Below are 22179 nucleotides of genomic sequence, written 5' to 3'. Positions count from 1 at the left end.
ATTGAAGCATGAAAAGCAGCTAAGAAAACCAAGTGTTGACAATTCTTATTCATAAGCATTTTTGTGAAAGAGCTCTCTGTCATGCTCCATGGTGCTTTTCCACCAGGAGCCTCTGGAGCAGAGCTCCCAGCCCTGAGCATCCCACTGTGCCATGGAGGAATGGTTCAACACAGCCTGTACCTGTGTGGCAGGAGCTAATAACTAAGATTATCTTGGCATATGTCCTGACTTCTTCCCTTCCCCTGCCAAGTGGAGATCTCTCATGTTTCTATAGCACAGTTTTGCTCAACAGGCATTCAGGAGTGAGGAAACTCAAAGATTTCTAATGGGACCATCAGGCACTTTCACCTTTTGCCTTGTCATGCTGCATTTGTTGGAGCAAGAAGCAATTGTGAGTTGCTGGATTGCTTTCCTGAAATGAGTTGCTGTGTGGTTCACTCAGAGAAGATAAACACCCACATCTCAGAAATATCCTGTCTGGCATCTTTGGCAGTCTCAGCAGAAGGGCCAAGGGAAACAAATGGACCATGTGTAAGATAAAATTGCAGTGCTCCCTCTGGAGCTAATTCTTTCAGCCCAAAACTGAGCAGCACTGATGGGGCAACATATGGAAATATTCCCTTCTGTTCTGCTGCTCAGTTCTGGGATAAACAAAGGGCTTCAGTCCTGGCTTGATTAACCCTCCACTTTGCCCTCTCCTGCAGGATCTTAGAATGAGAATTAAACTGATGGTTGGCAAACACAGAATGTGTGCCAGGCTTGTGCAGTATAAGGATGTTCTTTACTTGCTCTGATCTTGTTTCTGCAGGGTTTTTTTCTTGTACCCTTGCATACCCTTTCCAAAATGTTCTTTTTTTTTTTTTTTTTTTTTTTTTAAGCAGGGCAAGGTATTGACTGCTGAAGTTTAAAAATTTGGATTTCAGGCCATTTTGATAGTTTTCTCCTCCTTCCTACAGAAGGAAACAATTTGGTGAAAGCTGTAAGTCTGTGCAGAGCTGCCATGGGATCACCTCCATCTCCATGGAGGAGAAGGCTCTGAGGAGGTCATGGGCTGCTCACTGGCAAGATCTGCTATGGAGCTGCAAGGAAATACTTAGCAGGAGTAGAAAAGGTCTTTAAAGCTAGTCAGACTCCTTGGGAGGGGAAACCAGAAGGTTTTCTGCTCCTTGGATTCTGTGAGAGCCTCCTTCAGTCTTGAAAGAAGGAGCATAAGATTAAGAGGAGTCATTAAAAAGATGCCAGAGAGCTGGAGATGGGATGTTGTGTGCAGTCAGACTAGCTGTGGGAGAGAGGAGGAGAGTGAGCAGACAGTTGGAACAAGAGCTGTGAAATAAGCTCCAGCTATTTTGAGAAGATATTATTCAATATTTAAAAAGTAGTTTATTAGAAATTTCCCTACAAATGCATTTCAGAAACTGGATCCTCTCTGTGTGGGACTCTGATTCCTCCAGCTCTGGTGCTCACTGACACGAGTATTTTCACTTTTGTGATGATGTGAGTGGCTGCTTAACTTTAATACTTTTGAGGCCACTCCTGTTTCGGATGGCTTTTGGCACAAAAGGGCTGCAGAAACACTTCCATTGTTTTTCTTTATGCTGCACTTCATGTGTTCAATCTGAAATGCAGGAAAAAGTAGAAATTAGTCCAAGGTGGCCCACAGAACCTTGATTTTGCAGCTACTGATAACATAAAAGCCTTCAAGTTGTGGGTGTGAGGGGACTTTCAGGGCATCCCTAGCTCCGAGTCTGTGTGCCTGTTCCCATCCCTGATCCTTCACTCCCCTGCAAAACCAGAGGCAGAAATGTATTTGCACATTTCATACACTTGGATGTCTTCATGTCTCCTTACCCCTCCTTCCCACACCCCATCTTTTTCTGTTTCTTTATATTTTTACCACATTTCTTCTACCTTGTCAGCCACCTCCTTCCCAGCAGACCATTAAGCAATAACAAGAGAAAACAAAACAAAAAAAAACCTTGCTGATTCCTTCAAGTGCTTGCCTTGCATTTGCTGCCTATTTATAGCTGATTCATTTTAAACCACAGTGGCAGTCAATCAGAAATGTGGTGAATCCTTCTTTCAAGAGCATGCCAAGAAAGGATCTTTTTCGTTTTCTTGCTTTATTTATGATTTTTCCTGGAGCCTCTACAGTGTGCCTAAATACCATTGGGATTTATTTATTTTGAATAAATTCTCAGATAAAAGTAGAAGGATTTTGTTCCTCTTCTTAGAAGTTACAGGAGCATGACCATGGTGTGCAAGGATGTTTGATTTTATTTGAGGGTATTTTACACTTTTTTTTTTCTTGCAGTTGGAATCTTGGAGGATTTTTTTTTACTTTTTCAGGAATGTCTTTGGATAGAGAGGCTGTTAACCTTTGGGTTTTTTTCCTTCCAATCTTTTTCCCTTAAACTTTTAAGCAAATTCTGCCTCTAATCTCTTTGTAGTACAAACCTGATGGGGTAAAATATTGTAACTGGAAATTATGACTGTCCATGTGGCCTTGCAAAGTTTGTCTGATCTTTGAGCTTTGGTTTCTCCTTTTATGGAGCAGCTTGGTGCTAATCTGCTTCAGCCCTTCATGAGGTTTATATGGCATAGCCCAAAAAACAAGGCAGGAGCTGTGGGTGAGACACTTGTACCGCACAGGGGAGAGGTTGCACGAGACCCACATGAATAAACTCAGCCTGGCTCCATGGGACATTTTGAGGTGTGGAGCACTGCCAGGGTTTCTGAAGTGTCTGCAGGAAGGCTGGGAGCCACTGATTTATGCAATACCTGGATATGGAAGGGCTCCACTTCTCCTTCAAGGGGTGCAGATCTTTGGTGTGAGGAAGTCTGTGTTGGGAAAAGATACTTGGCAATTTTCTTTTAATATTGCAAATAATTTGTAGAGATAAAGGTTGTTTTTGCTTTCCCAAAACAGATTTAGAAAGAAAATACTGTTTGAAACCGGTCTCTGCATTTGACAGAGCCTCTGCAAAAAGGTGTTAGCAGCAGTAGCTGTGCTAGTTTGGGGTTTCCCCCCTTTCTTGTTCTCCCCTTAGTGCTATTTGATTTTATGCCATGATACCATGGCAGGACAAGCAGGATGAGGCAGAGTCATCTGGAGGGCTGACTCAGAAAACAGGTATAAAATTCCAAAAGAAATTCCTGCTTGGCCTCAAACATGAATTTTCTGTGTCAGAGTCTCTGCTAACTTTGCCTTGGTGCAGATGGTACAGGAAAATGAAGGTACAGGCTAAAGAAGGACAATTATTCTGTTTGTTTTTCCATCTCACTCCCCATGACAGGATTTGATTCTGTGCTCTGGACCTTCCTGGGTCAGTTGTGTTTAGAGCAGCCAGCACAGATCAGCTGTGCTAAGCACACTGACATTTGGAAATCCCTGTCTGGAAGGGGAATTGAGCAATGAGCTTCTGCTAATTATAATAGCTATGTTTAAAATGGGATGTTTGCTTTATTCAGCAAAATCCAACTATGCACCCAGACTAGAGGCTAGAAATGCTCTGGCAGCAGAGACGACAGGTCCTCAACACACACATTGCCAGGGTGGAGGCAAGGGCAAGGCAAGCACTGCTTTGTCAGAGCAAACATTGGACAATCTTGTCCTGGGGGTGGTTGTTGTTACCTAGCAACTTCCAAGAGTGTTTGAAATTTGTTGGAGACCCTCCGAGGCTTAGGCACTCTCCCCACTGTTCTGCTGGATGCCAAAACCACGCTGGCTGTAATTTCCCAAGCCAAGGATGGTGCTGGCTGAAACCCCTCCTTGACCTTTATTTGAGCTGGAGCAATGTATGCAGTAGGGCTGAGAACTAGAACAGAAACTAAACTTGATCCGAGTTAACAACAAAAAAAAAAAAAGTTTGATTTAAACACAGATCTTCACTTCCCAGCATTGTTTCGTGGCTGGCTCACAACACAAAGATGCACAGGAAAGTGTGCTCACATGGCTGAGGGCTCCTGTTGGCACTGTGTTTGTGGGGATAACAGGTATCATAACAGATATCACAGGGACAGAGCACACAGCACCATTAAAGATGTCTTTTCTGAACTATCACCAGCCTTGGGCAGCTCAAAGGAAGGCACTGGCCCACTCAGGGCTGTAAGGTCAGTGAGAGTTGTTCAGTAGCCTTGTTTTAGCAGTTTAAAGGTTATCAAAAGTGACTGTGTTATTAATGGACTTGAATAAGAAAACTATAGCTGTGCCATCTGGGTTAACTTTATGATAGTCTTGTTTCATCCAGATCATCTTTTTGAGCTCTCATCCATACTCCACACCCTCTTCCTCACATTTTTTTGGGCTCTCATCCATACCCCACACTCTCTTCCTCACCTTCACTTGGGGCAAAGGCTTTCCACCCATACTGCTTTTGTCTGAATTTTTATTCAGATTCTAAGTCTATTGTAAGCCTTTTTTTAACTCTCCCAAATACTAGTGTTCCTCTCCAGACACTGGCCACCCATTCCTCCCTTCAGAAGCACTGACACCCTAAGGCTATGGGCTGTAGAGCCCTCTCCTTTCTTGGCAAACAGGAATATTTTCCAGGTAGACTTTCTTGGCAAACAGGAATATTTTCCAGGTAGCCTTTCTTGGCAAACAGGAATATTTTCCAGGTATTCAACTGTCAGCTCAGTGGAAAGAAAATGATGCTTTATGGTTGGTAGACTTGACAATAACTCTTTATTCCTTTAAATTAAAAGTGACACACTCACATAAATCATTATAACAGTGCCTGGGTCCAGAGGAGTTATGAGATGACAGTGAATTGGGGTGAATACCCTTATTCTTGACTTTGAGAAGTGCAGTGACAATGAATCACTCCTGGTGATGAGATGCAGCAGTGCTGACTCATTGGGCTGAAATTAGAAGGGCTTTTTTAGGTAGAGCTCTAATTCCACCATTTTTTTTCTGATGAATGGATAAGAGTGAACATTTTTGATGGCTAATCTACAGATTTCATGAATTAGATGCAGTTTCTTTCCCTCCAGCTATCAAACCTAGTTGGAGGTAACTTGATGGGGAGAACTTTGATCCAGGGAGTTTGTCCTGGCAAAAATGCACAGTTTAATAGATGCTGGGTGTCACATTGTCACCACTTCTAGTTCTTGAGATTTCCTTTTTCTGGATTTGGTGAGTACTGATGTTTGCTTTCATCAAGAGAAGGCTTTGGAGCCTGAATTCATTCTGCTGATAACATAAGGGATGAAAAAAAAAAAAAAGTAAATAAATTACTTTGGCTTAAAATAATAATAAAAAAAAAAAAAAAAACAGAAAATTAAGCAAATGCACAAACATTTGTTCCCTCCTACTTCAGCCAGCTTCTTTATTGCATCTAATGGCATGGGATTCTGTTCCCATTAGCTGCTGTGTCTTCTCTTTGTCTCTCACTCTGCTTCTCAGTTCCAGGAGTGTGTTAATACAACATCATGCTCACCAGATCCCAGAATTGCTTACACAGTACCTGTTTTCAGATCACCTAAACAGTGATGAATTACCAGATTCCCAGATGTGCTTCATCTGTTTCAGGATTGGGTACTGATATCCCTTCATTTCACCTTAAGAGATTTGACCACAGCACTGTGAAATTAATTCTCCTCAGTGTCCTCCAGATACTTTGTATTTCTTTACCCATTTGCTATTTCCCCGTGCAGTGGTCTGGTACTCCCTTAATGGTTTTGAGTTGCAAAAATGTATTAATCTGTTCTACTCCTGGCAAGAGATTTGCAGCTGACCCTCGATACACAAATTTTATCTTTCTGCTGTTGGGTTAAAACTTTTGGTGGGGAGCAGCAAAAGAGGAGGGACTCCCTGCTACATCTTCACACTCAGCTGCTTCTCTGAGGCCACAAAGAGAATTTTAGTGGCAGAGGCTTCTCTGATGGGTGTTCCAGTGGTGGGGACTGACTCCTTAGGAGAGTCCATCAGCATCCCACAGTCACTTGTGTGTGTCCTGGAGATGCTGTGCTGGCTGACTGCATCATGCTGGAAGCAATTGGCTTGGCAGAGTTTCATCAGTCAGGCTGCCCTTTGCTGTTGAGGAAGCAGCTGCAAACTCACATTTTTTGTTTGGCACTGTATTCTCTCCCCAGGGGACTGCAGCACCATTTGATTAGGATGGGGGGAAGGAGACCAATTACAAAAGTAGATTGTTCCCAGCAGAGCTGTGCTAATCTTTTGGTCTCTGTGCTCCTTCTTAGGAAGGTGCTGAATAAAAACATCAAGGGAAAAGAGCAGGAGAGAGGAGTCTCTGGGGTGTTGCCCCACAGCCTCACCTCACCCTCAGCTGCAGTAAAACAACAAATGAATGTTCTTGTTTTGAGACATTTTTGCAAAACTAAGGTGGTTTTGTTACCTGAGCCCACTCTTTTCCAGCCTCATTTTTAACTTTTTCAGCCTGGCACGGGGCTGTCCAATCTCTAGGGACTCATCCTTTCCTGGATAGAAAGTTCTGCATGTTTCCATCTCCCAGTTTGCTTCTCTTCCTTCCCCAGCAGCATCTGCCTGAGAGATTATGCGACCAGTGTTGATGGAGTAGATTTAGAGAAGTTCAGTGTCTTTCTCCAAGCTTTACATTTTATTGCAGCTGTGAAGGGCACCTTTGCTTTGTAGATCAGGGTGATGAGGTTACTGCCACCTCTGAACATGTTGGTGCTGGACTTCTACACTTACTATGGTCCTTAATCCTTTTAGTGCTGGGGCCCATCAGGTGTGGTTTGTCTCAACAGTGGCACCTTGTGCTCAGAGATTATCCTTTTTCAAAGGCTTTGGAAGGGTTTTACAGAGTCAGAATTATCTTTAGGTCAGAGAGGGAGACAAAAGGTGTTTCAGAGTTTAGTGCTTTGTCCCAGGTCCCAGTTGTTAGACAGAGTAGGTAGCCAGGTTTCTGCTGCAGGACTGTGCAGTTTACTTTAAGCTAGATCAAGTATTTGCCAGGAATAAGGATGCGGGCAATTTTGGTTTGGAATCCTGTCTTCATCTCATACCAGTTGTTCCACAGTCACTTTGTTAACACCCTTTTCTCATAGTCTAACCAGGCAGAGTTTGGGGTTATTTCATTATATTAAGCTTACTGTCAAGAATTCTTGACATTACAAGTGACTCTGTCTCTTAAAGAGAGGGAGAGAGATTGGTCTGTCCTTGAGACTCAAGAGCTAGAGAAAGGTGTGGTTATTATCCCCTTGTCCAGTAAATCTTGATAGAGTGTTGACAGGAGCCCATATCTTTGCTAGGAGAGATGTTTTCCCTTCGTCTTGGGTAATTATAGCAATGACTTTGGTGATTTTTCAATTTGCAGTTTCTTTTTTTTTTTTTTTTTGTTTAGTGCCCAAGAGCTCTGTTTTATTCCTCCCTGATTTTGGTAACCAGCTGCTTTTTGTGTCTCACTGGGGGGCGGCATTTCCCTGCACAAATCCATTACAAAACTGGTTTCCAGAGAAGGAGCAGCTCTTGTTTTTTGGTGGAAAACACTCTCACTGCTCTGGACAAAGCAGTGGCCTTCAGTCCCTGGGTGTTGTGGTTTGCTGTGATGCCCAGGAGCACGAGTCCCTGGAGATGTGGAACATCTGGCTTACAGGCATTCTCATTTCCTGTGTTTCCTGTCCTTGCTTGGGGTAAAATTAAGGACTAAATTACATGGAAAAACTACATAAGCTGTGGCCTGAGACACATGCTTTTCATTGAGCTGCAAACCTATCTTCATAAATTATGTCAGCAACTAATGGTCTCTGCTTTGCCTATTGCAGCTTTTCTGCAAGTCAGAGTGAGTGTGGTTACACTGAATTTAAATTTCTGAAACATGTTCAGAAGTTGTTGGGGAATTTTCCTCTTCACTTTCGCATCAAACCGAGGCCCCTGCCACCTCCAATCCAGCTCCTGTGAGATAACGTGGTGTTCTGGATGCTTTTGAGACAGCAGCAGAGTTTATTTGTAGCTGTTCTTCCCACCTTATAAAGGATGTGCATTTGATTTTATAACCAGGACAACTTTCTTCACAACAGCAAAATGGACCTTGTAAAGCAGCAAGGAAATTATTTAGCTGGTACTAAACTGTCTTCTTGATTGTGATCTCAGCTGATGCAATTTTGTGAAAGATTGGCAATTTCAACTACAAAGCATCAAAATATATTAAATTAGAAGCTCACAGTTAGTTTAGAGTAATTCTGCAGTGGAGTTCAGAGGTGCAGAAACAATCCTGCACTGCTGCCCTTGGGCAATAATGGTGTGCAGTGGGTTGAAGGCCACAAGTGTTGGCTGGCATGGGATAAACGGATATCTGACTTTAAAGTAAACAGGGAAATGCCTGCATGAACTGTTGAAAGCTGAATCCCACGGGTGAGATTCCAGATTGAACACTAATGAAAATTTAATTTCAGTTCTCACAGTGTTTTAATATGCAGGATCACAATATGCAAATAAAGTGAAGTCTGACTGCAAGTGGCTGATGAGTTACTTCTGCTCAGTCTCTGCCACCCCCAGAACTAATCTGTCTGTGGCTTTTGTGAAATCTAAGTTTTCCTTCTGTTTTCCCCACAAGCCAGAGCCTCATTCTTTGCTGAGAGGTAATTAGTGACTGCAAAGTTCTCTTCAAATTGTTCTCATCCTATTCCTGTGTTGTTCCATGTAACTCATCAGCATGGTGCTTATGCTCCCACATTGGATTGAATTCTAATTGTTGCAGTCAGTGCTTTCCTTATCAGAACTGTCCTGGGAGTGCTGCCATGTTTTCAAGTTTCCTTCTGTATTTCAGCTGCAGCTTCAATGCACTTTATTTGCTTTGTGTCTCCTGAATCTGATAGAAAAAGATGATATTGTGCTTTTTTTCTTCCCTCTTCCCCAGCCCATGGCACAGATAAGATGTTCTGGCTTGGGCACTGTAGAGGTCACACCACACTTCAGCCACACACTCAAGCCATCCAGCTTGAGCCAAGAGGCTTCATCTTCTGTCCTCTGTTGTGAGTGATCAGAGAAATAAGGAACTGTGAAATTACCCAGGGAGTGGGGAGCAGCCAGCACAAGGAAACTGAAGTGATTTGGCATGTTGGAACTTAGAAGATTCCCTATTTCTGTGATCAGCAGCCGATATATCCTTGTAAATTTAAATTGTGTGTTAACTTTCTCAAAGAGAAGAACCAATAATTTATCTTAGAAGTTAATTAATTTGAAATAGCTGGTAATTAACATTATACCTAAATTTGCCAATTATCACACTTGACTTGGATTTGCATACAACTGTTGCATATAAAATATTTCTAAGGGTATCTTGGGCTTCAGTGAGCTGTAAAAATGCCATTTTTGCAGCTGTGTTCCAGCTCTTCCAGGGAAAGCCTCTTCTTCCTCCCCTTCCCTGCAGAGGTGCTGCCCTTCCAACAAGTGGCCTTCCTTCTGGGAACTCTCATTGGGATTTCTAGCTGTGAAAGCACAATCCCAGAATAGGCAGCTGTGTATGTTCTCAGGTATTTCCCCTGATGAGAAAAAATAAAAATCGCTCTTTCTAATTTGAGGTAGTGAATATGCTGCTTGTTTCTCTCCCTTGTAGAGTACCAACATTGTATTAATGTGACTGTTATGATAATCATGTTTTTTGATGAAAGCATAAGACTAAAATGATATTTCCAAATGAAGGTTGTTTTGATTTATTCCCTGTATGCAGCATGCCTAATTTTACTTCCCAAACTCTTTGAAGCAAGCTCTCATTTTATGGTGCTGGCTGTTGCCACTGCTGTGCTGTGCTGTACCTGTGAGCTATTTAATGTGCCACATCGAGGAGTAAATTAATGCAGGTCCACAAAGAGAACACTTCGATTTGCTAATTGCTTGTAGAGCAGAGGGTATTGTTTTGTGTAGAGAAAGACTGTTCATTAGAGACTGAGTAGTTAATTTTTCCCTACAAATGGGGCTCACATTTGAGCTGCTTGCCCATCATTCAGGGCAGCCAGCTCAGCAGCAGGACCCAGAGGGGAGTGGGGGGCTCTGGATGCAATCAGTTTAACAGCTGCATTGTCACCACACCTTGCTTCAGTTTCATTCATTAAAACCTCCCTGATCAGCCTCCTCCAGCGCTGTCAGTGAAGGCTGACTTCTGGAAGGTACAGAAGAGAAATTATTGATGCAGGGAAGCAAGTTAAACAATTCAGAAATGTCTCTTTGGAGCCGAGTTGGTTCCTCTCCTTGGAAACCTGCTCCTCTTTCAGCCCAAGCTGCAGATTCCCAGTGAGGCTGGAGCACAGGTTCTTCTCTTCCTGCCAGTATCTTTTGAGGATGACGATCTACTGACAGTAGATTAGACTATGTTGTCATGTAAGATGAATATTTGGAATTGACAAACCTTTTTTTGAAAGCTTAAAGTAATTGGCTGAGTACTTGAGAGGATTTTTTTTCCCTGCTTTGCAACTTGATATTCCCTACCTGGTTGTGCTGCCTTCAGTGGGTGAATTGCACTGTGTTTGTATATCTGATTTATAATATCTGTTTGCATATCAGGTTTTAACACTTGAGCTCAGTGACCTGTGGGAATTTAACATGTGTCTTAAGTAAAGAGAATTTCCTTGGAGCTTTAAGTTTTATGTGTAGCCTGCAAATTCAACACAGAAGTCTCCTACTGAGAGACTCCTGAGGTACCAAAGTGGTATGATCAATTGAAAAGACCTAACAAAGAGCTACTCAGAGAATCATGGAGTGGTTTGGGTTGGGAGGGACCTTAAAAATCATCTTTCTGTGGGCAGGGATAATTTCTTAGATGAGGTTGCTCAGGATCCATCCAACCTGGCCTTGGACACTTCAGGGCTGGGGCAGGCACAGCTTCTCTGGGCATCCTGTGCCAGGGCTTGCCCACCCTCACAGGGAGGAGTGTTTTCCTAATGTCTAATCTAAACCTACTCTTTTCCAGCTTAAAGCTATTCCCCTTGTCCTGTCATTACCTGGATGGCTTTTCCCAGAGCAGAGCTCTGAGATGGGACTGGCAAGCATGGAATATGTAACATACGTTATGAAATAATTTGTGCTAAGTGAAATTAAAAACCACAGCTTCTTGTGTACTGAAACCAGTGTCGGGCAACAAGCAAGCTAAGTGATAGAAATCCAAAATGCCAAAAAGACACTGTCTCCAGAAATGTATATGCCAAGGGATTTCTTGTCTGACAAGACCCCAGCTGGAGACATTTTTGATAGTCATCATCAGAAGCTTATCCTGGAGATTTTTCACCTGACAGGATTCCAGGAATTTTCCACCAGTTCCAGGAAAAGCATGATAATATGCTAAAGAAGACCCCCTTCCACAGCCCAGAGACTGTATAAAAATGGACCCCTCAGAACTCCCCCTCAGAGACCCACGGGGACTTTGGTGTGATGGAGGCAGAGTTCTAATTCACCCTGATGCTGATTGCCTGGCTCAGAGTCAAATTGCTTGTGGCTTTCTTTTTTTCCAAATTTATACTTTGATAATTTAATAAATTTGTTTAATTATTAAATCAGAGCATTCATTTATAACAAGCATGTGCTGGACCCCCTGTGCCTTCCCACCACCCCTGAGAGGCCCATGTCCCACCCTCACGCTTTCCTTGTCTGGATGTGGCCAGAGATGGCTGCACCCAGACACCCAACAGTTCATGCTGAGAAGACACATTCCAAGAAACAACATAACACTGTTTTTTTGGATCTTTTCTGGAAAATACCCAGGGAGTGGGAGCAGGGGCTGAACAGGCTGCCAGGCTCCACTCCAGGGCCCTCTGCAGCTCCTCCCCAGCACTCGGATTAAGTGAGATGTGGGGCTAAGTTCACAGCCTAATTTCTCCTTCATAATTAAAAATGCGTGCATCTGTCATGCTGCTGGTGATTAGTTTGTATTTTCTTGTGGCCTAGAAGGAATATGGCAGTGAATCACTTCGCCAGCAGCTGTCCTCCAACAGCTGAGGGAGGTTCAATATTTGATTTAAGCTAATAAAAAGTCTGGGATAGGGCGGATGTTTACAAACTGGACGTGATAAAGCATCTAGATCAGCTGCATCACAACCTGGCAAGTGCAGACACTGGGGACCCTGCTGAAAATTTAAGTTTTGTCTGGAGCTTCCCCAGCTGTCTGAGAAGGTGGCAGGGACAGGGAGTGGGAGGGTCCCTGCTCTGGACTCTGAGTGCATCCAACAGCACCAGTGAGCTGGGGAAGCCTCCTTCTTTCCAGCTTTGTCATTGTAGCAGCTCTCAGTGCATTAAATATGTCCCTTTGGCTCTTCTGTGAGAGTTGCAGTCAAACCATAATGTTTAAAAATCTTTTAATCTTCATAAATCATTTCTTCCAGCAGTCTGGCAAGTTTAGTAGCTGCTCTCTGAATTCCCACTAGTTTCTGACTCCTTCCCTTTGAGATGAGCCGCCTACAAATGAATGCAATGAAGAAAACCTACTTTGTGATTTAGTTCTTATCTGATTGCTTCTCCAAATCAGATTGATCTGCTGTTGTTATGCTGCTGGCTTGGACTTGCTGTCCAGGGTTCTGTGTGTCTCTGTTGGCATAGCACCTTGAAATGGTTGTTATCCCCAAGCCATATTATTTCTAAGATAAATTATGGAATATTTCCCACTTGGGTTTTCAATTTTCCCCATCCCTTTATATTATTTATCTCTTGCCTAAAAGGTTTTTCCAGCCTTTTCCTGAAGTAAAATGTATTGGAGTCTTTGCTATTCTTTTCTTCTGACTTTTATGGAGGTATTTTACTTTTAAAATGCTCTTATATCCATGTAGTTTAACAGGCTCTTAGGGTGCTATTGCCTTGGTGTTATAAATAAAAATATTTACACTGTGAGGGTGACCAAAGCTTGCCACAGTGTGATGGGTTGATCCTGGTGCCCACCAAAACCACAGGGGATTGAGCTTTGAGGGGGTTCTCACTCTTCCAGTGTGGGTTATTCTGTGATTCCATAGGAGTCTGTGTGAACAGCAGGCTGAACAGAGGCTTGACCCTCAAATTCAGGACTGGTAGCTCTTGTAAGAATATACATGATTTTTAATGTCATTTTAAATTAAGTAATTCTTATATCTGGTTTAGAACAGGCTAGTGGTTCCCATCTAAAGGTCATCTTCATACAGAGAAAGCTAATAAATATACAGAACAGTTGGGGTAGTTTGTAATCAAAAGTGTTCTGTCAGTCTTAGGGTGTTTTGCAGAGTTTGTGCCAGCACCTCTCCTAAATAACCTAAGGTCGTGTTTTCTAATTCTTCCCCAAGCAACTCCTGGCTCCAGCCTGCTGCTGTCCTTGTGCCTCCTTCAGTTGCAGTGGGGAGAAGTCTTCCCCAGGTGTTTACAAATTTACAATTCCCTGATGTTTCCTCATTGGACTCGGTGATGATTTCATTTTCTCTCTTCCCTTGCCTGTCCAGGCACTCCAGTTTGGGCTGGGGCTGGCATTTCCTGCAGTGTTTAATGAGCGTGTTTCATTCTCCTGTGCCAGGTCCCAGGCTTGTATTAAAACCCTTTTCATCCTATTTCAGTGTCGCTTCCTTAAATAATGTCACATCATCCCCAGCCCTGCACAGCAAGAAGCTGAAACTTTTTCAGTTTCCCCTGACCTCTGGGACCAGGGAAATTTTGAACTGTTTGCTTGTTTGTTGGCAAAATGGAACTTCTGCTGTGAGCCCTTAGACTGTATTTTAAAATTTGTTTGCTTGCATTTCAGTGCAGTTAGCCTTCAAAGCTGAATGTTTTGCTTTTCATTGTAATAAACTGCTTGCTGTTTGTCTCTGGTTTGAATGTGGCACTCAAAAGACTCATTTCACATGTGGTGAGAAGTTGAGAGACTCCAGAGGGTTTTAATGAATATTTGCTTGAAATGTCATGAATCAGTTTGTAAGAAAGTTGGTTTTATTTGTTTACATTGTTTAAATTATTTGTCATCAGTGGCTATTTTTTGGGCTTTATGCTAAGCAGAGAAAGGCTGATAGCAGCCTAGCAGAGTGCTAGAAAATCAAGGATATGGGAAGTAATAGCGTTCATGTATTATGTGTGGCTTCTCTTAACTGTCTCCTAAATATCCATTTGGTTTAAAATCCTTTTTCATAAACAAAATTCTGTAAAAGATCCTTTTTTGAGTCAAGTTCCTGTTTCCCTTCAGATTATGCCAAGATAACCAAAGGTATTTCTACTCTGGTTTGAGATTCTTTACATTTCAAATTTCCCTTTTAAAAAGTAGAAATGCTGCACTGAGATCTTTTCTCATGGAAATTCAAGAGGTTTATGTTAGAGCAGATTTTCTTGATGTTTTCCCACAGCATTTTGGAAGGCTTACCAACCCAACCCTGGACCCCAGAAATTCAGCAGAACATTTTCTATGAAGTTAGCTTAAACACACACTCCTTTCAGGAGCTGTGGAGCTAAACCTCCTCTTCTTCAAAGTTAAGCTGGGCAAAACTGGGTGGGTTTTAGATCACTCTGCACTTACAGCAGTGCAGTGGAGGCACAGTTCTGGCTGGACCATGGGATGGAAATTTGGGCTGGCTCATCTGGTGGCATTCTCTGTAATAAACCTGATTTTTCTTGTGCGTGTAGACTTCAGGCTCTTTGGACAGGACTGTCTCATGGCATGTGATGCTGACAGGACAGAGCAAGACCAAACACTTATAATTCCTTCTCAATGCCATGGAAATCATGGTGCTATGTGTGATTCTATTTCTGGGGGAAGGGAGGCCTTACTAAACTTCCAAAATTACATCCTAAACTTAATTTCCTTTTTTTTTTTTTCCCTGTATCTTGAAGGTTCAGCTGTCTCAGGTTCTGGAAGAAGTGGGAAACCACAAGCAAAGAGCAGAGATGGTAAGTGTTCAATTTCTGCCTTTTTTTTTTCCCTCTGGTTGTTTTACAGAGCAGTAATATGCAATGTTCAGTTAATTTAAACAGTGGATCAGTTCCAAATATTCAGAAATGAACAGCAAATAAACATTGCAAAAGTTGTGTTGCTGCTGCTGGTCTTGGCACTCCCTGTCTCCATACTCACCTGGAAAGCATTGGATGAGGTCTAGTGGTCTGTCTTCCTTTTTTTGACAATTCCTTTTCTCCTTAGCAGTCCTAGATCAGAAGCAAACATTTAATTTCATACTGAATTAACTCCTTTCTTTGGGGGCCTTTGATTCAGTCTCAAGTGTTCAAAGGACAGGCGGAAGAGATACAAGAGAATTACCACAAACTATTTTTTTATAATATCTGTTAATTTTCTGCTGGGTTCGTCTATTTTATTGGCACTTCCCTCAAGGACCAAAAATAATAAAATTACACAAAACCAGGTAGCAGGGAGGTTTATATTCAATTTCATGACTCAAATATGATTTTTTATACTCAGGAATAAATGAAGTATCAGTGTTAAGCTATTTTGTGAACTGATATTTTTGCTAATGGATGAACTGTGGGATTCCTGCAACTTTTTCTAGTCACAAGGAAAACTTGAGCAGTATCCAAGATGCAGAGATGCATTCTGTAGATGTGATTAATTTTATTACTAATATAAAAACAAGCCTACAGCACTGGCTAGTAAGTTGGTGCTAAACAGACATCTGTTCTAAAATCCAAATCATAAACTAGAGTGCCAACATGGGTCTTTTTAACTTGTGCTGAGTTCTAGTAGGGCACTGAAGGGCAGGATGAGGTGCCCCTACTGTGCTATTAATGGGTTGCCATACGTCTGTGAGGATCTTTTTTTTAATTTGTGCCTCTTGCTGTTTCAACATCAGATTTTCCATCATGAGAGCGTTAATTGATTCCGGTTCTGGGGTGGTCTCACGTTGTGGGCAAACATTTTTGTATGCCCAGCTGCTTTCTGTGGTGACACAGGCCACATCTGATACTTCCAAAGAAAACTGAATTAATCCTGTTTACCATCTGATCTCATTATGTGCTGCCTTGTAACAGTTTCAAATTCTGTGCAATCAATTTTGTGTTGTGCTCACTGGATGTATCAGAGGAAAAACTTGCTGTTGTGTTTTAAATGTTCTGATGTTATAGAGTTGTATTTTTTTAACATTTAAAAGTTTTTCTTTTGGGCTCATTAAGCCAGGTTTTTGAGTTGTTTGCCTTCAAAAATTTATTGTATTAAGTGGGCTAGCAGAGGGCTGGAGAAGCTGGAACTTCCAGTGTTAAAGCATTGATTGGTGTTGTGCATCCATCAGCACAGGATAAAGCCACAGTCAGTGTTCAAGCCTACTCCCAAGGGTTTCTCAGTGGAAAACTGCTGGTCTTGTGATCTTCCAGTAACTCTTACATCTACCTCCCATGAACAAGCTGTTTTCTGTGGTGCTTTAACCATGGACTGCAGATTGTGAGGTGTGGGCTTTATTCAGCAGCTTGAATTTATTCAGTAAATACAGGAGAATTGATTCATACAGAGGTAAAGACATTTTTTTTTCCCATCTTTTCCCTTTTTGAGGGAAAACCTAACAGTATAGCTCCTTTTCACTGGTGGTAGATGGTTCTTCTGCATTCCCAGTCAAAATCTCCCTGGAAGGGAAATTTATGGTCACTTTATGTCGTCTGCAGAGTTGCTGGTGACTGAGGTCTGTTCCCTTTGGATGGGGCTGTTCCCTAGCTGCCTGCCATGGGCTCCTGTGGATATGCCACCAGCCCCACTCTCCTCCTGCCATCCAGCAAAGTGCACTTTATGTGGTTTTTCCCCCCCCTTCTCCAGATCAGTGTCTCACCTGGATGGCCTGATTTTTAACTCCTTTAAATTTGACACTTCAGCAAAATTATTTGCCTGGTTGGGATAGCTGGCCTCTCACCTTCCTTTTCATCCCTTTCACCCGTGAGCCTCCAGTCCCAGTTTGGTGTTGAGCTGGGAGCACTGAAGGGCTTGTCCTGCTCTGGGTGCTGACTGATGTGGATATTGCTTTTCATCAGCTCTCCTGCAAACAGGCCAATGGCTCCAAGTGAAATGGAACAAACACCTGTCAGGTGAAGATGAGTCCTTTGGGCTGCTTCTGGGACAAACCTCTGTGCAGGTGACATCTCAGCTGCCACCCTGAAGAGCTCTGATGGCTCTGCCACCCTCCCTGGGGCATTGGAAATGAAGAGCTGGGCTCTGGCTCCAGAGCCCTGGCTGATAACACCTTACTGAGAGAACCAAAGACTTCTTTCTATCAGCGGGGGCATCTCTGATGCCCTGGTAAATAAGTCATTCTTTACGCAGCAATATTTAAAAGTACAACACTCATGGGATAAGCCTGATGTGATTGTGGCCTCAATACAACAAGATCTGCACATTCAGCCCCTCTCCTCCAGGGACAAGCTCAGGGAATTGTGTCCCCGGGGACAGTGCAGAGGAAGGGTGGGTGGTGTGTGTGATAAGGAAACCTGTGCCAAGCCAGAGCACCAAGGTCCTGCTAGAGGAAAATGGGATGCCAGGGAAATGGAGTGGCTGTTCTGACTGCTCCAGTGCAGGGATTCTTTGCTTGTCAACTGAAAGTGAGCGTGCTACTGAAAGAGCAACAAAAAAAGGAAATTTAAATGTCTTCAGTTAATTGCAGTTGACAAGACAAAGGCAGTTTGACTTTCCAGTATTAATTAGCAAACCCATACTAATTAGCTTGTATAAGCACAATTCATGCCTCTTTCCCTAAATGCAATTAATACTGCAACTGAGGACATCCCTGGGCTGTGCCTCTGTATCATTAATATACTTTGCCCTAATTACACACGGCCAGTAGTGGCTGGAGAAATAAGTTTGTTATTACAACCATAAAAAACCCTCTAATATTTTGTATCCTTCAGGGAACTTGAACCTAGAATTTATTTTTTGATTTAAGAAAAATTACCCTTATCATTGTGCTATGTAATTAACAATGAAACTTTGATTTTCCTCTCCCTCTAACCCTTCACTTATTTATTTTTCTTTTTTCCCCCACAGTTTAAGCATGTTCATACTGTAAGGGAACAGTGTGTGCCCATAAGACACATAAGAGTCACCATTCTTGATAGGGCTCAGGTCACCGAGCTGCCCTGGAGATCCATGGGGGTTTTCTGTCTTTTATTTGCTGAATGTTAGTTGCTTCCATTTTTTTGGTACAAATGTGCACTTTTCTGACAATTTGATCAGTACAGGAAGTTTTCTTTATTGGGGCTGGTGCTACAGTGTCTTTATTTGCAGGATGTGCAAGGAGATTGCTCAGAGTTCACAGAGCTCCCTGATCTGTGGTCTCAGGATCTTATTTCTCATGGTATGTCAGTCTAGTGCTCTACTGGCCTAAAGCTGAGGGAGATCTTCACTCACACCAAAATATTATTTGTGGAAAATGCCTTTTGTTTGTTTTATTATTTTTCTTTCCCTCCCTGAGGGAGGGAAACAGAAGATGTGTTATTTTTTGTAATTTTCGTTTGCCTTTTTCATATCCCTTTATAGACACGAGGAGATATTTTGGCTGAAGCTTGCCATCCAAGCAACAGCTCTGATCCCTGATCTTACACTTTCTTCCAGTCTGGTTCTGTAGCAGGGGGCATTCATGTCAAGATTTTTTGTTCTCCGTCATTAATCCCTGAGGGAAGTTGGCTTGGTATTAAAAAAGCATCACCTGTATTTTCATTACCCTGAGGTGCTCTGGGTATCTTTTGGCTTTCATCTTCAAAAGACAGCTTGGCCCGTGTGGGCTCTGAAATCTATAGACTGCTCTTTGAAACAAATTAAATTTCACCCTCCAGCAGATTAAAAAGGATGGCTATAAGAATCAGAGGAAATGCTTAGCAGGGTGGGAGGTAAAGAAGATTTGAAGTCCAAGAATGCAGCCATCACCAAATGAATGGCATAAATTGAGTGTCCTTACAGAGGGAATAAAGACACCTTAAAATTAATATAATCAACACCCCTTGGCTTGAGGAGAAGTGTTGGTTAACCCTTTGCAGAGAAGAGGAGACCTTTATTTAAGAGCATCAAGTCAGCAGTCAGTTAAAAAGCCAATCATGTGTTCAGTCTGATGAAATCATAATGTTTAGGATTAACATAAATATCAGTGACTGCCTACACTGATGGTTATCAGGAGTAGAAATGGAGAAAGAAAGGAGAGGACATGAAGGAAATAAACTCAGAGAATACTGAGCTTAATGTAGTTGGGAGCTAGCTGTTAACTGGAAGGCAACATGGAACAGTCATTACCTGTGTTTTTAATTTACAGTAACACCAATGATAGCAGGAAAAAATATGAACTTTAGTATAGAAAGACCTGCCCTGGATTACTGGCCAGTAAAGCTAATTTAATTCTTGTTTAAGAGTTATTGAACAGAAAACAAGAAATACAGACCGAGAACAAGAACAAAAGTGGTGTTCATTAGCGGAAATGTAAATTCTGTGTGTTGTCTGTAAGAGGGAGGCAGTTAAATGTGGGATTAGAGGGCTGAACCACAGTAGTTATAAATAAAAATGAAGCTTTGCTGGAACATCTTTAGAAACAACAGGTTGGGAGGAGCAGGAGACAACTGACGGGTGCAGGAAGTCTCCGTCTATCAAAAGTGTATTACATAATTTCTGAATTGATTTAGCAGGTGACAGCAAATCTCCTTCCCATGTGACAGATTTTATCGTAACACTTCATATGAGACCAGCAAAGCCAAGACAGATGAGCAGCGTGGCACTCAGCTGAGCAGCAGGGTGAATAGTTTTAGTAAGGCAATCTTAGAGAAATATCCACTTCTCAAATCAGATTGAAAAGCATGAACCTGGTTATAAAGAGACAGCAAAAGAAGCTAATCCAGAATGAGATGATATAGTAACAGAAGACTGGAAGAGGACTTTTAGATCATAAAGTCCACTCCTTCAGTAACCAAGGCAAATGCAGCATCTATCTCATTTCATAAATTTATCAAGCTTGTCTTGAAACAGCTTTGGTTGTTTGTACCATTACTGTTATGGAAAGGCTGCTCTGATATCTGAAATATTCACAGTTCCAACTGAAAATATATGTGCAGTTAATATCCATTTTTTTCTTGTGCTAATATTCTCCTTAAACTACAGTGACTGTTCTTCCTCCCTCATATTTATGCCGTGACATATTTATAGAGAACAATTGTTCTCTCCCAGCCTTTCATTTGTCTAGGTTAAACAAATCAAGCTCTTGCAGCCTTCTCTTAAAACAGGCTCTTCAGTTTCCTCATGAATCTTGCAGCTTGCTTTAAATCTCTTCCTCTTTCCACTTCTCCTTTGAAGATGAGTAATCAGAGTGGTCACATCATTCCAGGTGATGTTCCAGCAGTAGCTTTTGCAAAAGTGTCTTCCACGGGATCATGGAGTACAGGCAGAACCTCTTCCACTTCTGTGGAGGAAGAGCTGAGCTGTATCCAGGTCACCACCCAATTGCAGTGCCACACATTGCTGGTGCTCATCCTGGGATCAGCTCATCTGACCCACTCTGTCCTCCTCTCGAGTTTCTGGCTGAGGAAGGCTCAGTTTGTAGGAGCTGTTTTGGGACTTGTACTCTGACATTTCAATTCTGTGCTGTTCCTTCAGTTTTTACGTAGTTTCCTCTTTCTGATCAGTTTATGCTCCTCTGCAGTAAAGCCTCTGTGCTCTCAGTAATTGTGTTTGTGCATTTGTATTTTTAGACCAAAGATCTTCATTGAATTTTGTTTGTTTTGAATGTGTCTGAGACATCTTTTTCTCTATCAGGTAGCTTCAGTTTTACTTCAGCAGAGCCATTTGTTGCTTGTTTACTTCCCAGTGTTTATATCATTTTTCACTTTATCGTGTGATCCTGTAAATTCTGAATTATGAGTTGTTGGAAGAGGGGGATGATTGTGCAGGAATCATTGATGCCCTATTTTGAGTCTTCCCCCTGTTTTAACTATGGAGTTTTGGTTCTGAAAGTGGAGGGAAGCCTAGAACAGAGGGATGGGAGTACACTTGTCCTTTCCCTTTCCCTGGCAGAGAGCTCGCAGTGCCTGCTGTAAACAACCACATTAAGACTGGTCCCTGCTATTCCCCATGGGGTAGGAATATAGTGAGCTCTGAGGAACACAGACAAGGTTATTTTTTTCTCCCTCTCTTAGCCTGGGGAATGATGAACAGCCTCAGTTGGTGTGTTGCACCTGCTGTGTGTTCCCTCTTGGAAGATTCATGTTCAACACACGTGGCACCATCAGAAGCATCTGTTGCATGTGACTGTGGGCAAGGCAGGGAGTGTGGAGGAAGCCTTGGGATCCTGGTGGATGAGAGCTGCCAAACTGCTGTAAGCTGGAGAGGTGATCAGCATTACACCTCTGCACGTTTCTATCTCAATGCTGTTTTAATTAGGTGAGAAGGAGAGACGTAGTGAGTCAATTCTCGTGGTTTATCTCTGTTTTAAAAATCTAGCCGGGCACATGGGATCAAATAGCACATTCCCTTCAAATTAAAAAGAAATAAACGGTCTGTTTAAAAGTCCCATTACACAAATGAACCTGCTGTTGGATCCATTAACGTGCAGGTTTTATGGGACATGGCAGCACGTTTGGTTCAGCAGGATTGTTTTCATTTGCTCTTCCAAGGCGATAAGAGCTGACACTGAGTTAGGATTGGCAGGAGGAAAAAATGTGGGTGCCTGAAGTGGAGAGCTGCTTTCCTGCTGCCCTTCCCTATGGGACAGGTGCTGCCAGACTGGGGGTAAGTGGTCTGACCCGGACCTGAAGAGCAATTCCAGCTCAGATGGGACTCATGGACATTGCCCTAATTCCCAGCCCATCATCTGGGGTGGCCTCCATGCCACAGGTGTACCCCTAAAACCTGAGCTGTACTGACAGGCATGATGATAACAGGAACAGGTGAGGGAGAAGTGGAGAGGGTTTTTTCTCCTCAGTTGTTGAGCAGAAGAGAAAAGTGAGTAGTTATCCTGTTTAGAAGTGCTGCAGCTGGAGTTGTACTTGTCAGTGTCACTGTTGTCACTAAAATCTGAGTTACACTGAGCTACTTGGTTAAATGAGAACAGGATAGGGATACTATCAGAAGCTTTATAATACTAGGCACAGCCTGGAGACATAAAAGGGCTATTTAATAGACATACAGGAATTGTGCTTTTCCAGGCTTCATTTATCTCTACAGAACCTGTAAGAAGTTTATGGGCTACCTCAGACTCACTTGGTTCAATTTAGCTGAGCTAAAATTTCCTGGAGAATGCAGGGGCTCTACATTCTGTTCAGCACTTTGAGAAAACCAGGTGAGAAGTCTGTGGTTCCTCTAGAATTCTGTC

The 22179-nt window shown here is 42.4% G+C and overlaps 1 protein-coding gene across 4 annotated transcripts in view; it reads left to right on the top strand.

Annotated features, from left to right (window-relative positions):
• MAD1L1 (mitotic arrest deficient 1 like 1) overlaps positions 1-22179 on the top strand; it is a 346899-nt gene that overhangs the window by 153625 nt on the left and 171095 nt on the right. For all 4 annotated transcript variants that reach the window (XM_030284987.4, XM_072935811.1, XM_002195648.6 and 1 more), the window contains one exon: positions 14744-14800. In XM_030284987.4, coding sequence (XP_030140847.4) covers positions 14744-14800 — 57 coding nt within the window. The remainder of the gene's footprint in view (positions 1-14743; positions 14801-22179) is intronic.

Source organism: Taeniopygia guttata, chromosome 14 (assembly GCF_048771995.1).
Source record: "Taeniopygia guttata chromosome 14, bTaeGut7.mat, whole genome shotgun sequence".
In the NCBI taxonomy this organism is placed as follows: Eukaryota; Metazoa; Chordata; class Aves; order Passeriformes; family Estrildidae; genus Taeniopygia; species Taeniopygia guttata.
This window is presented reverse-complemented; position numbering and strand designations above follow the sequence as displayed.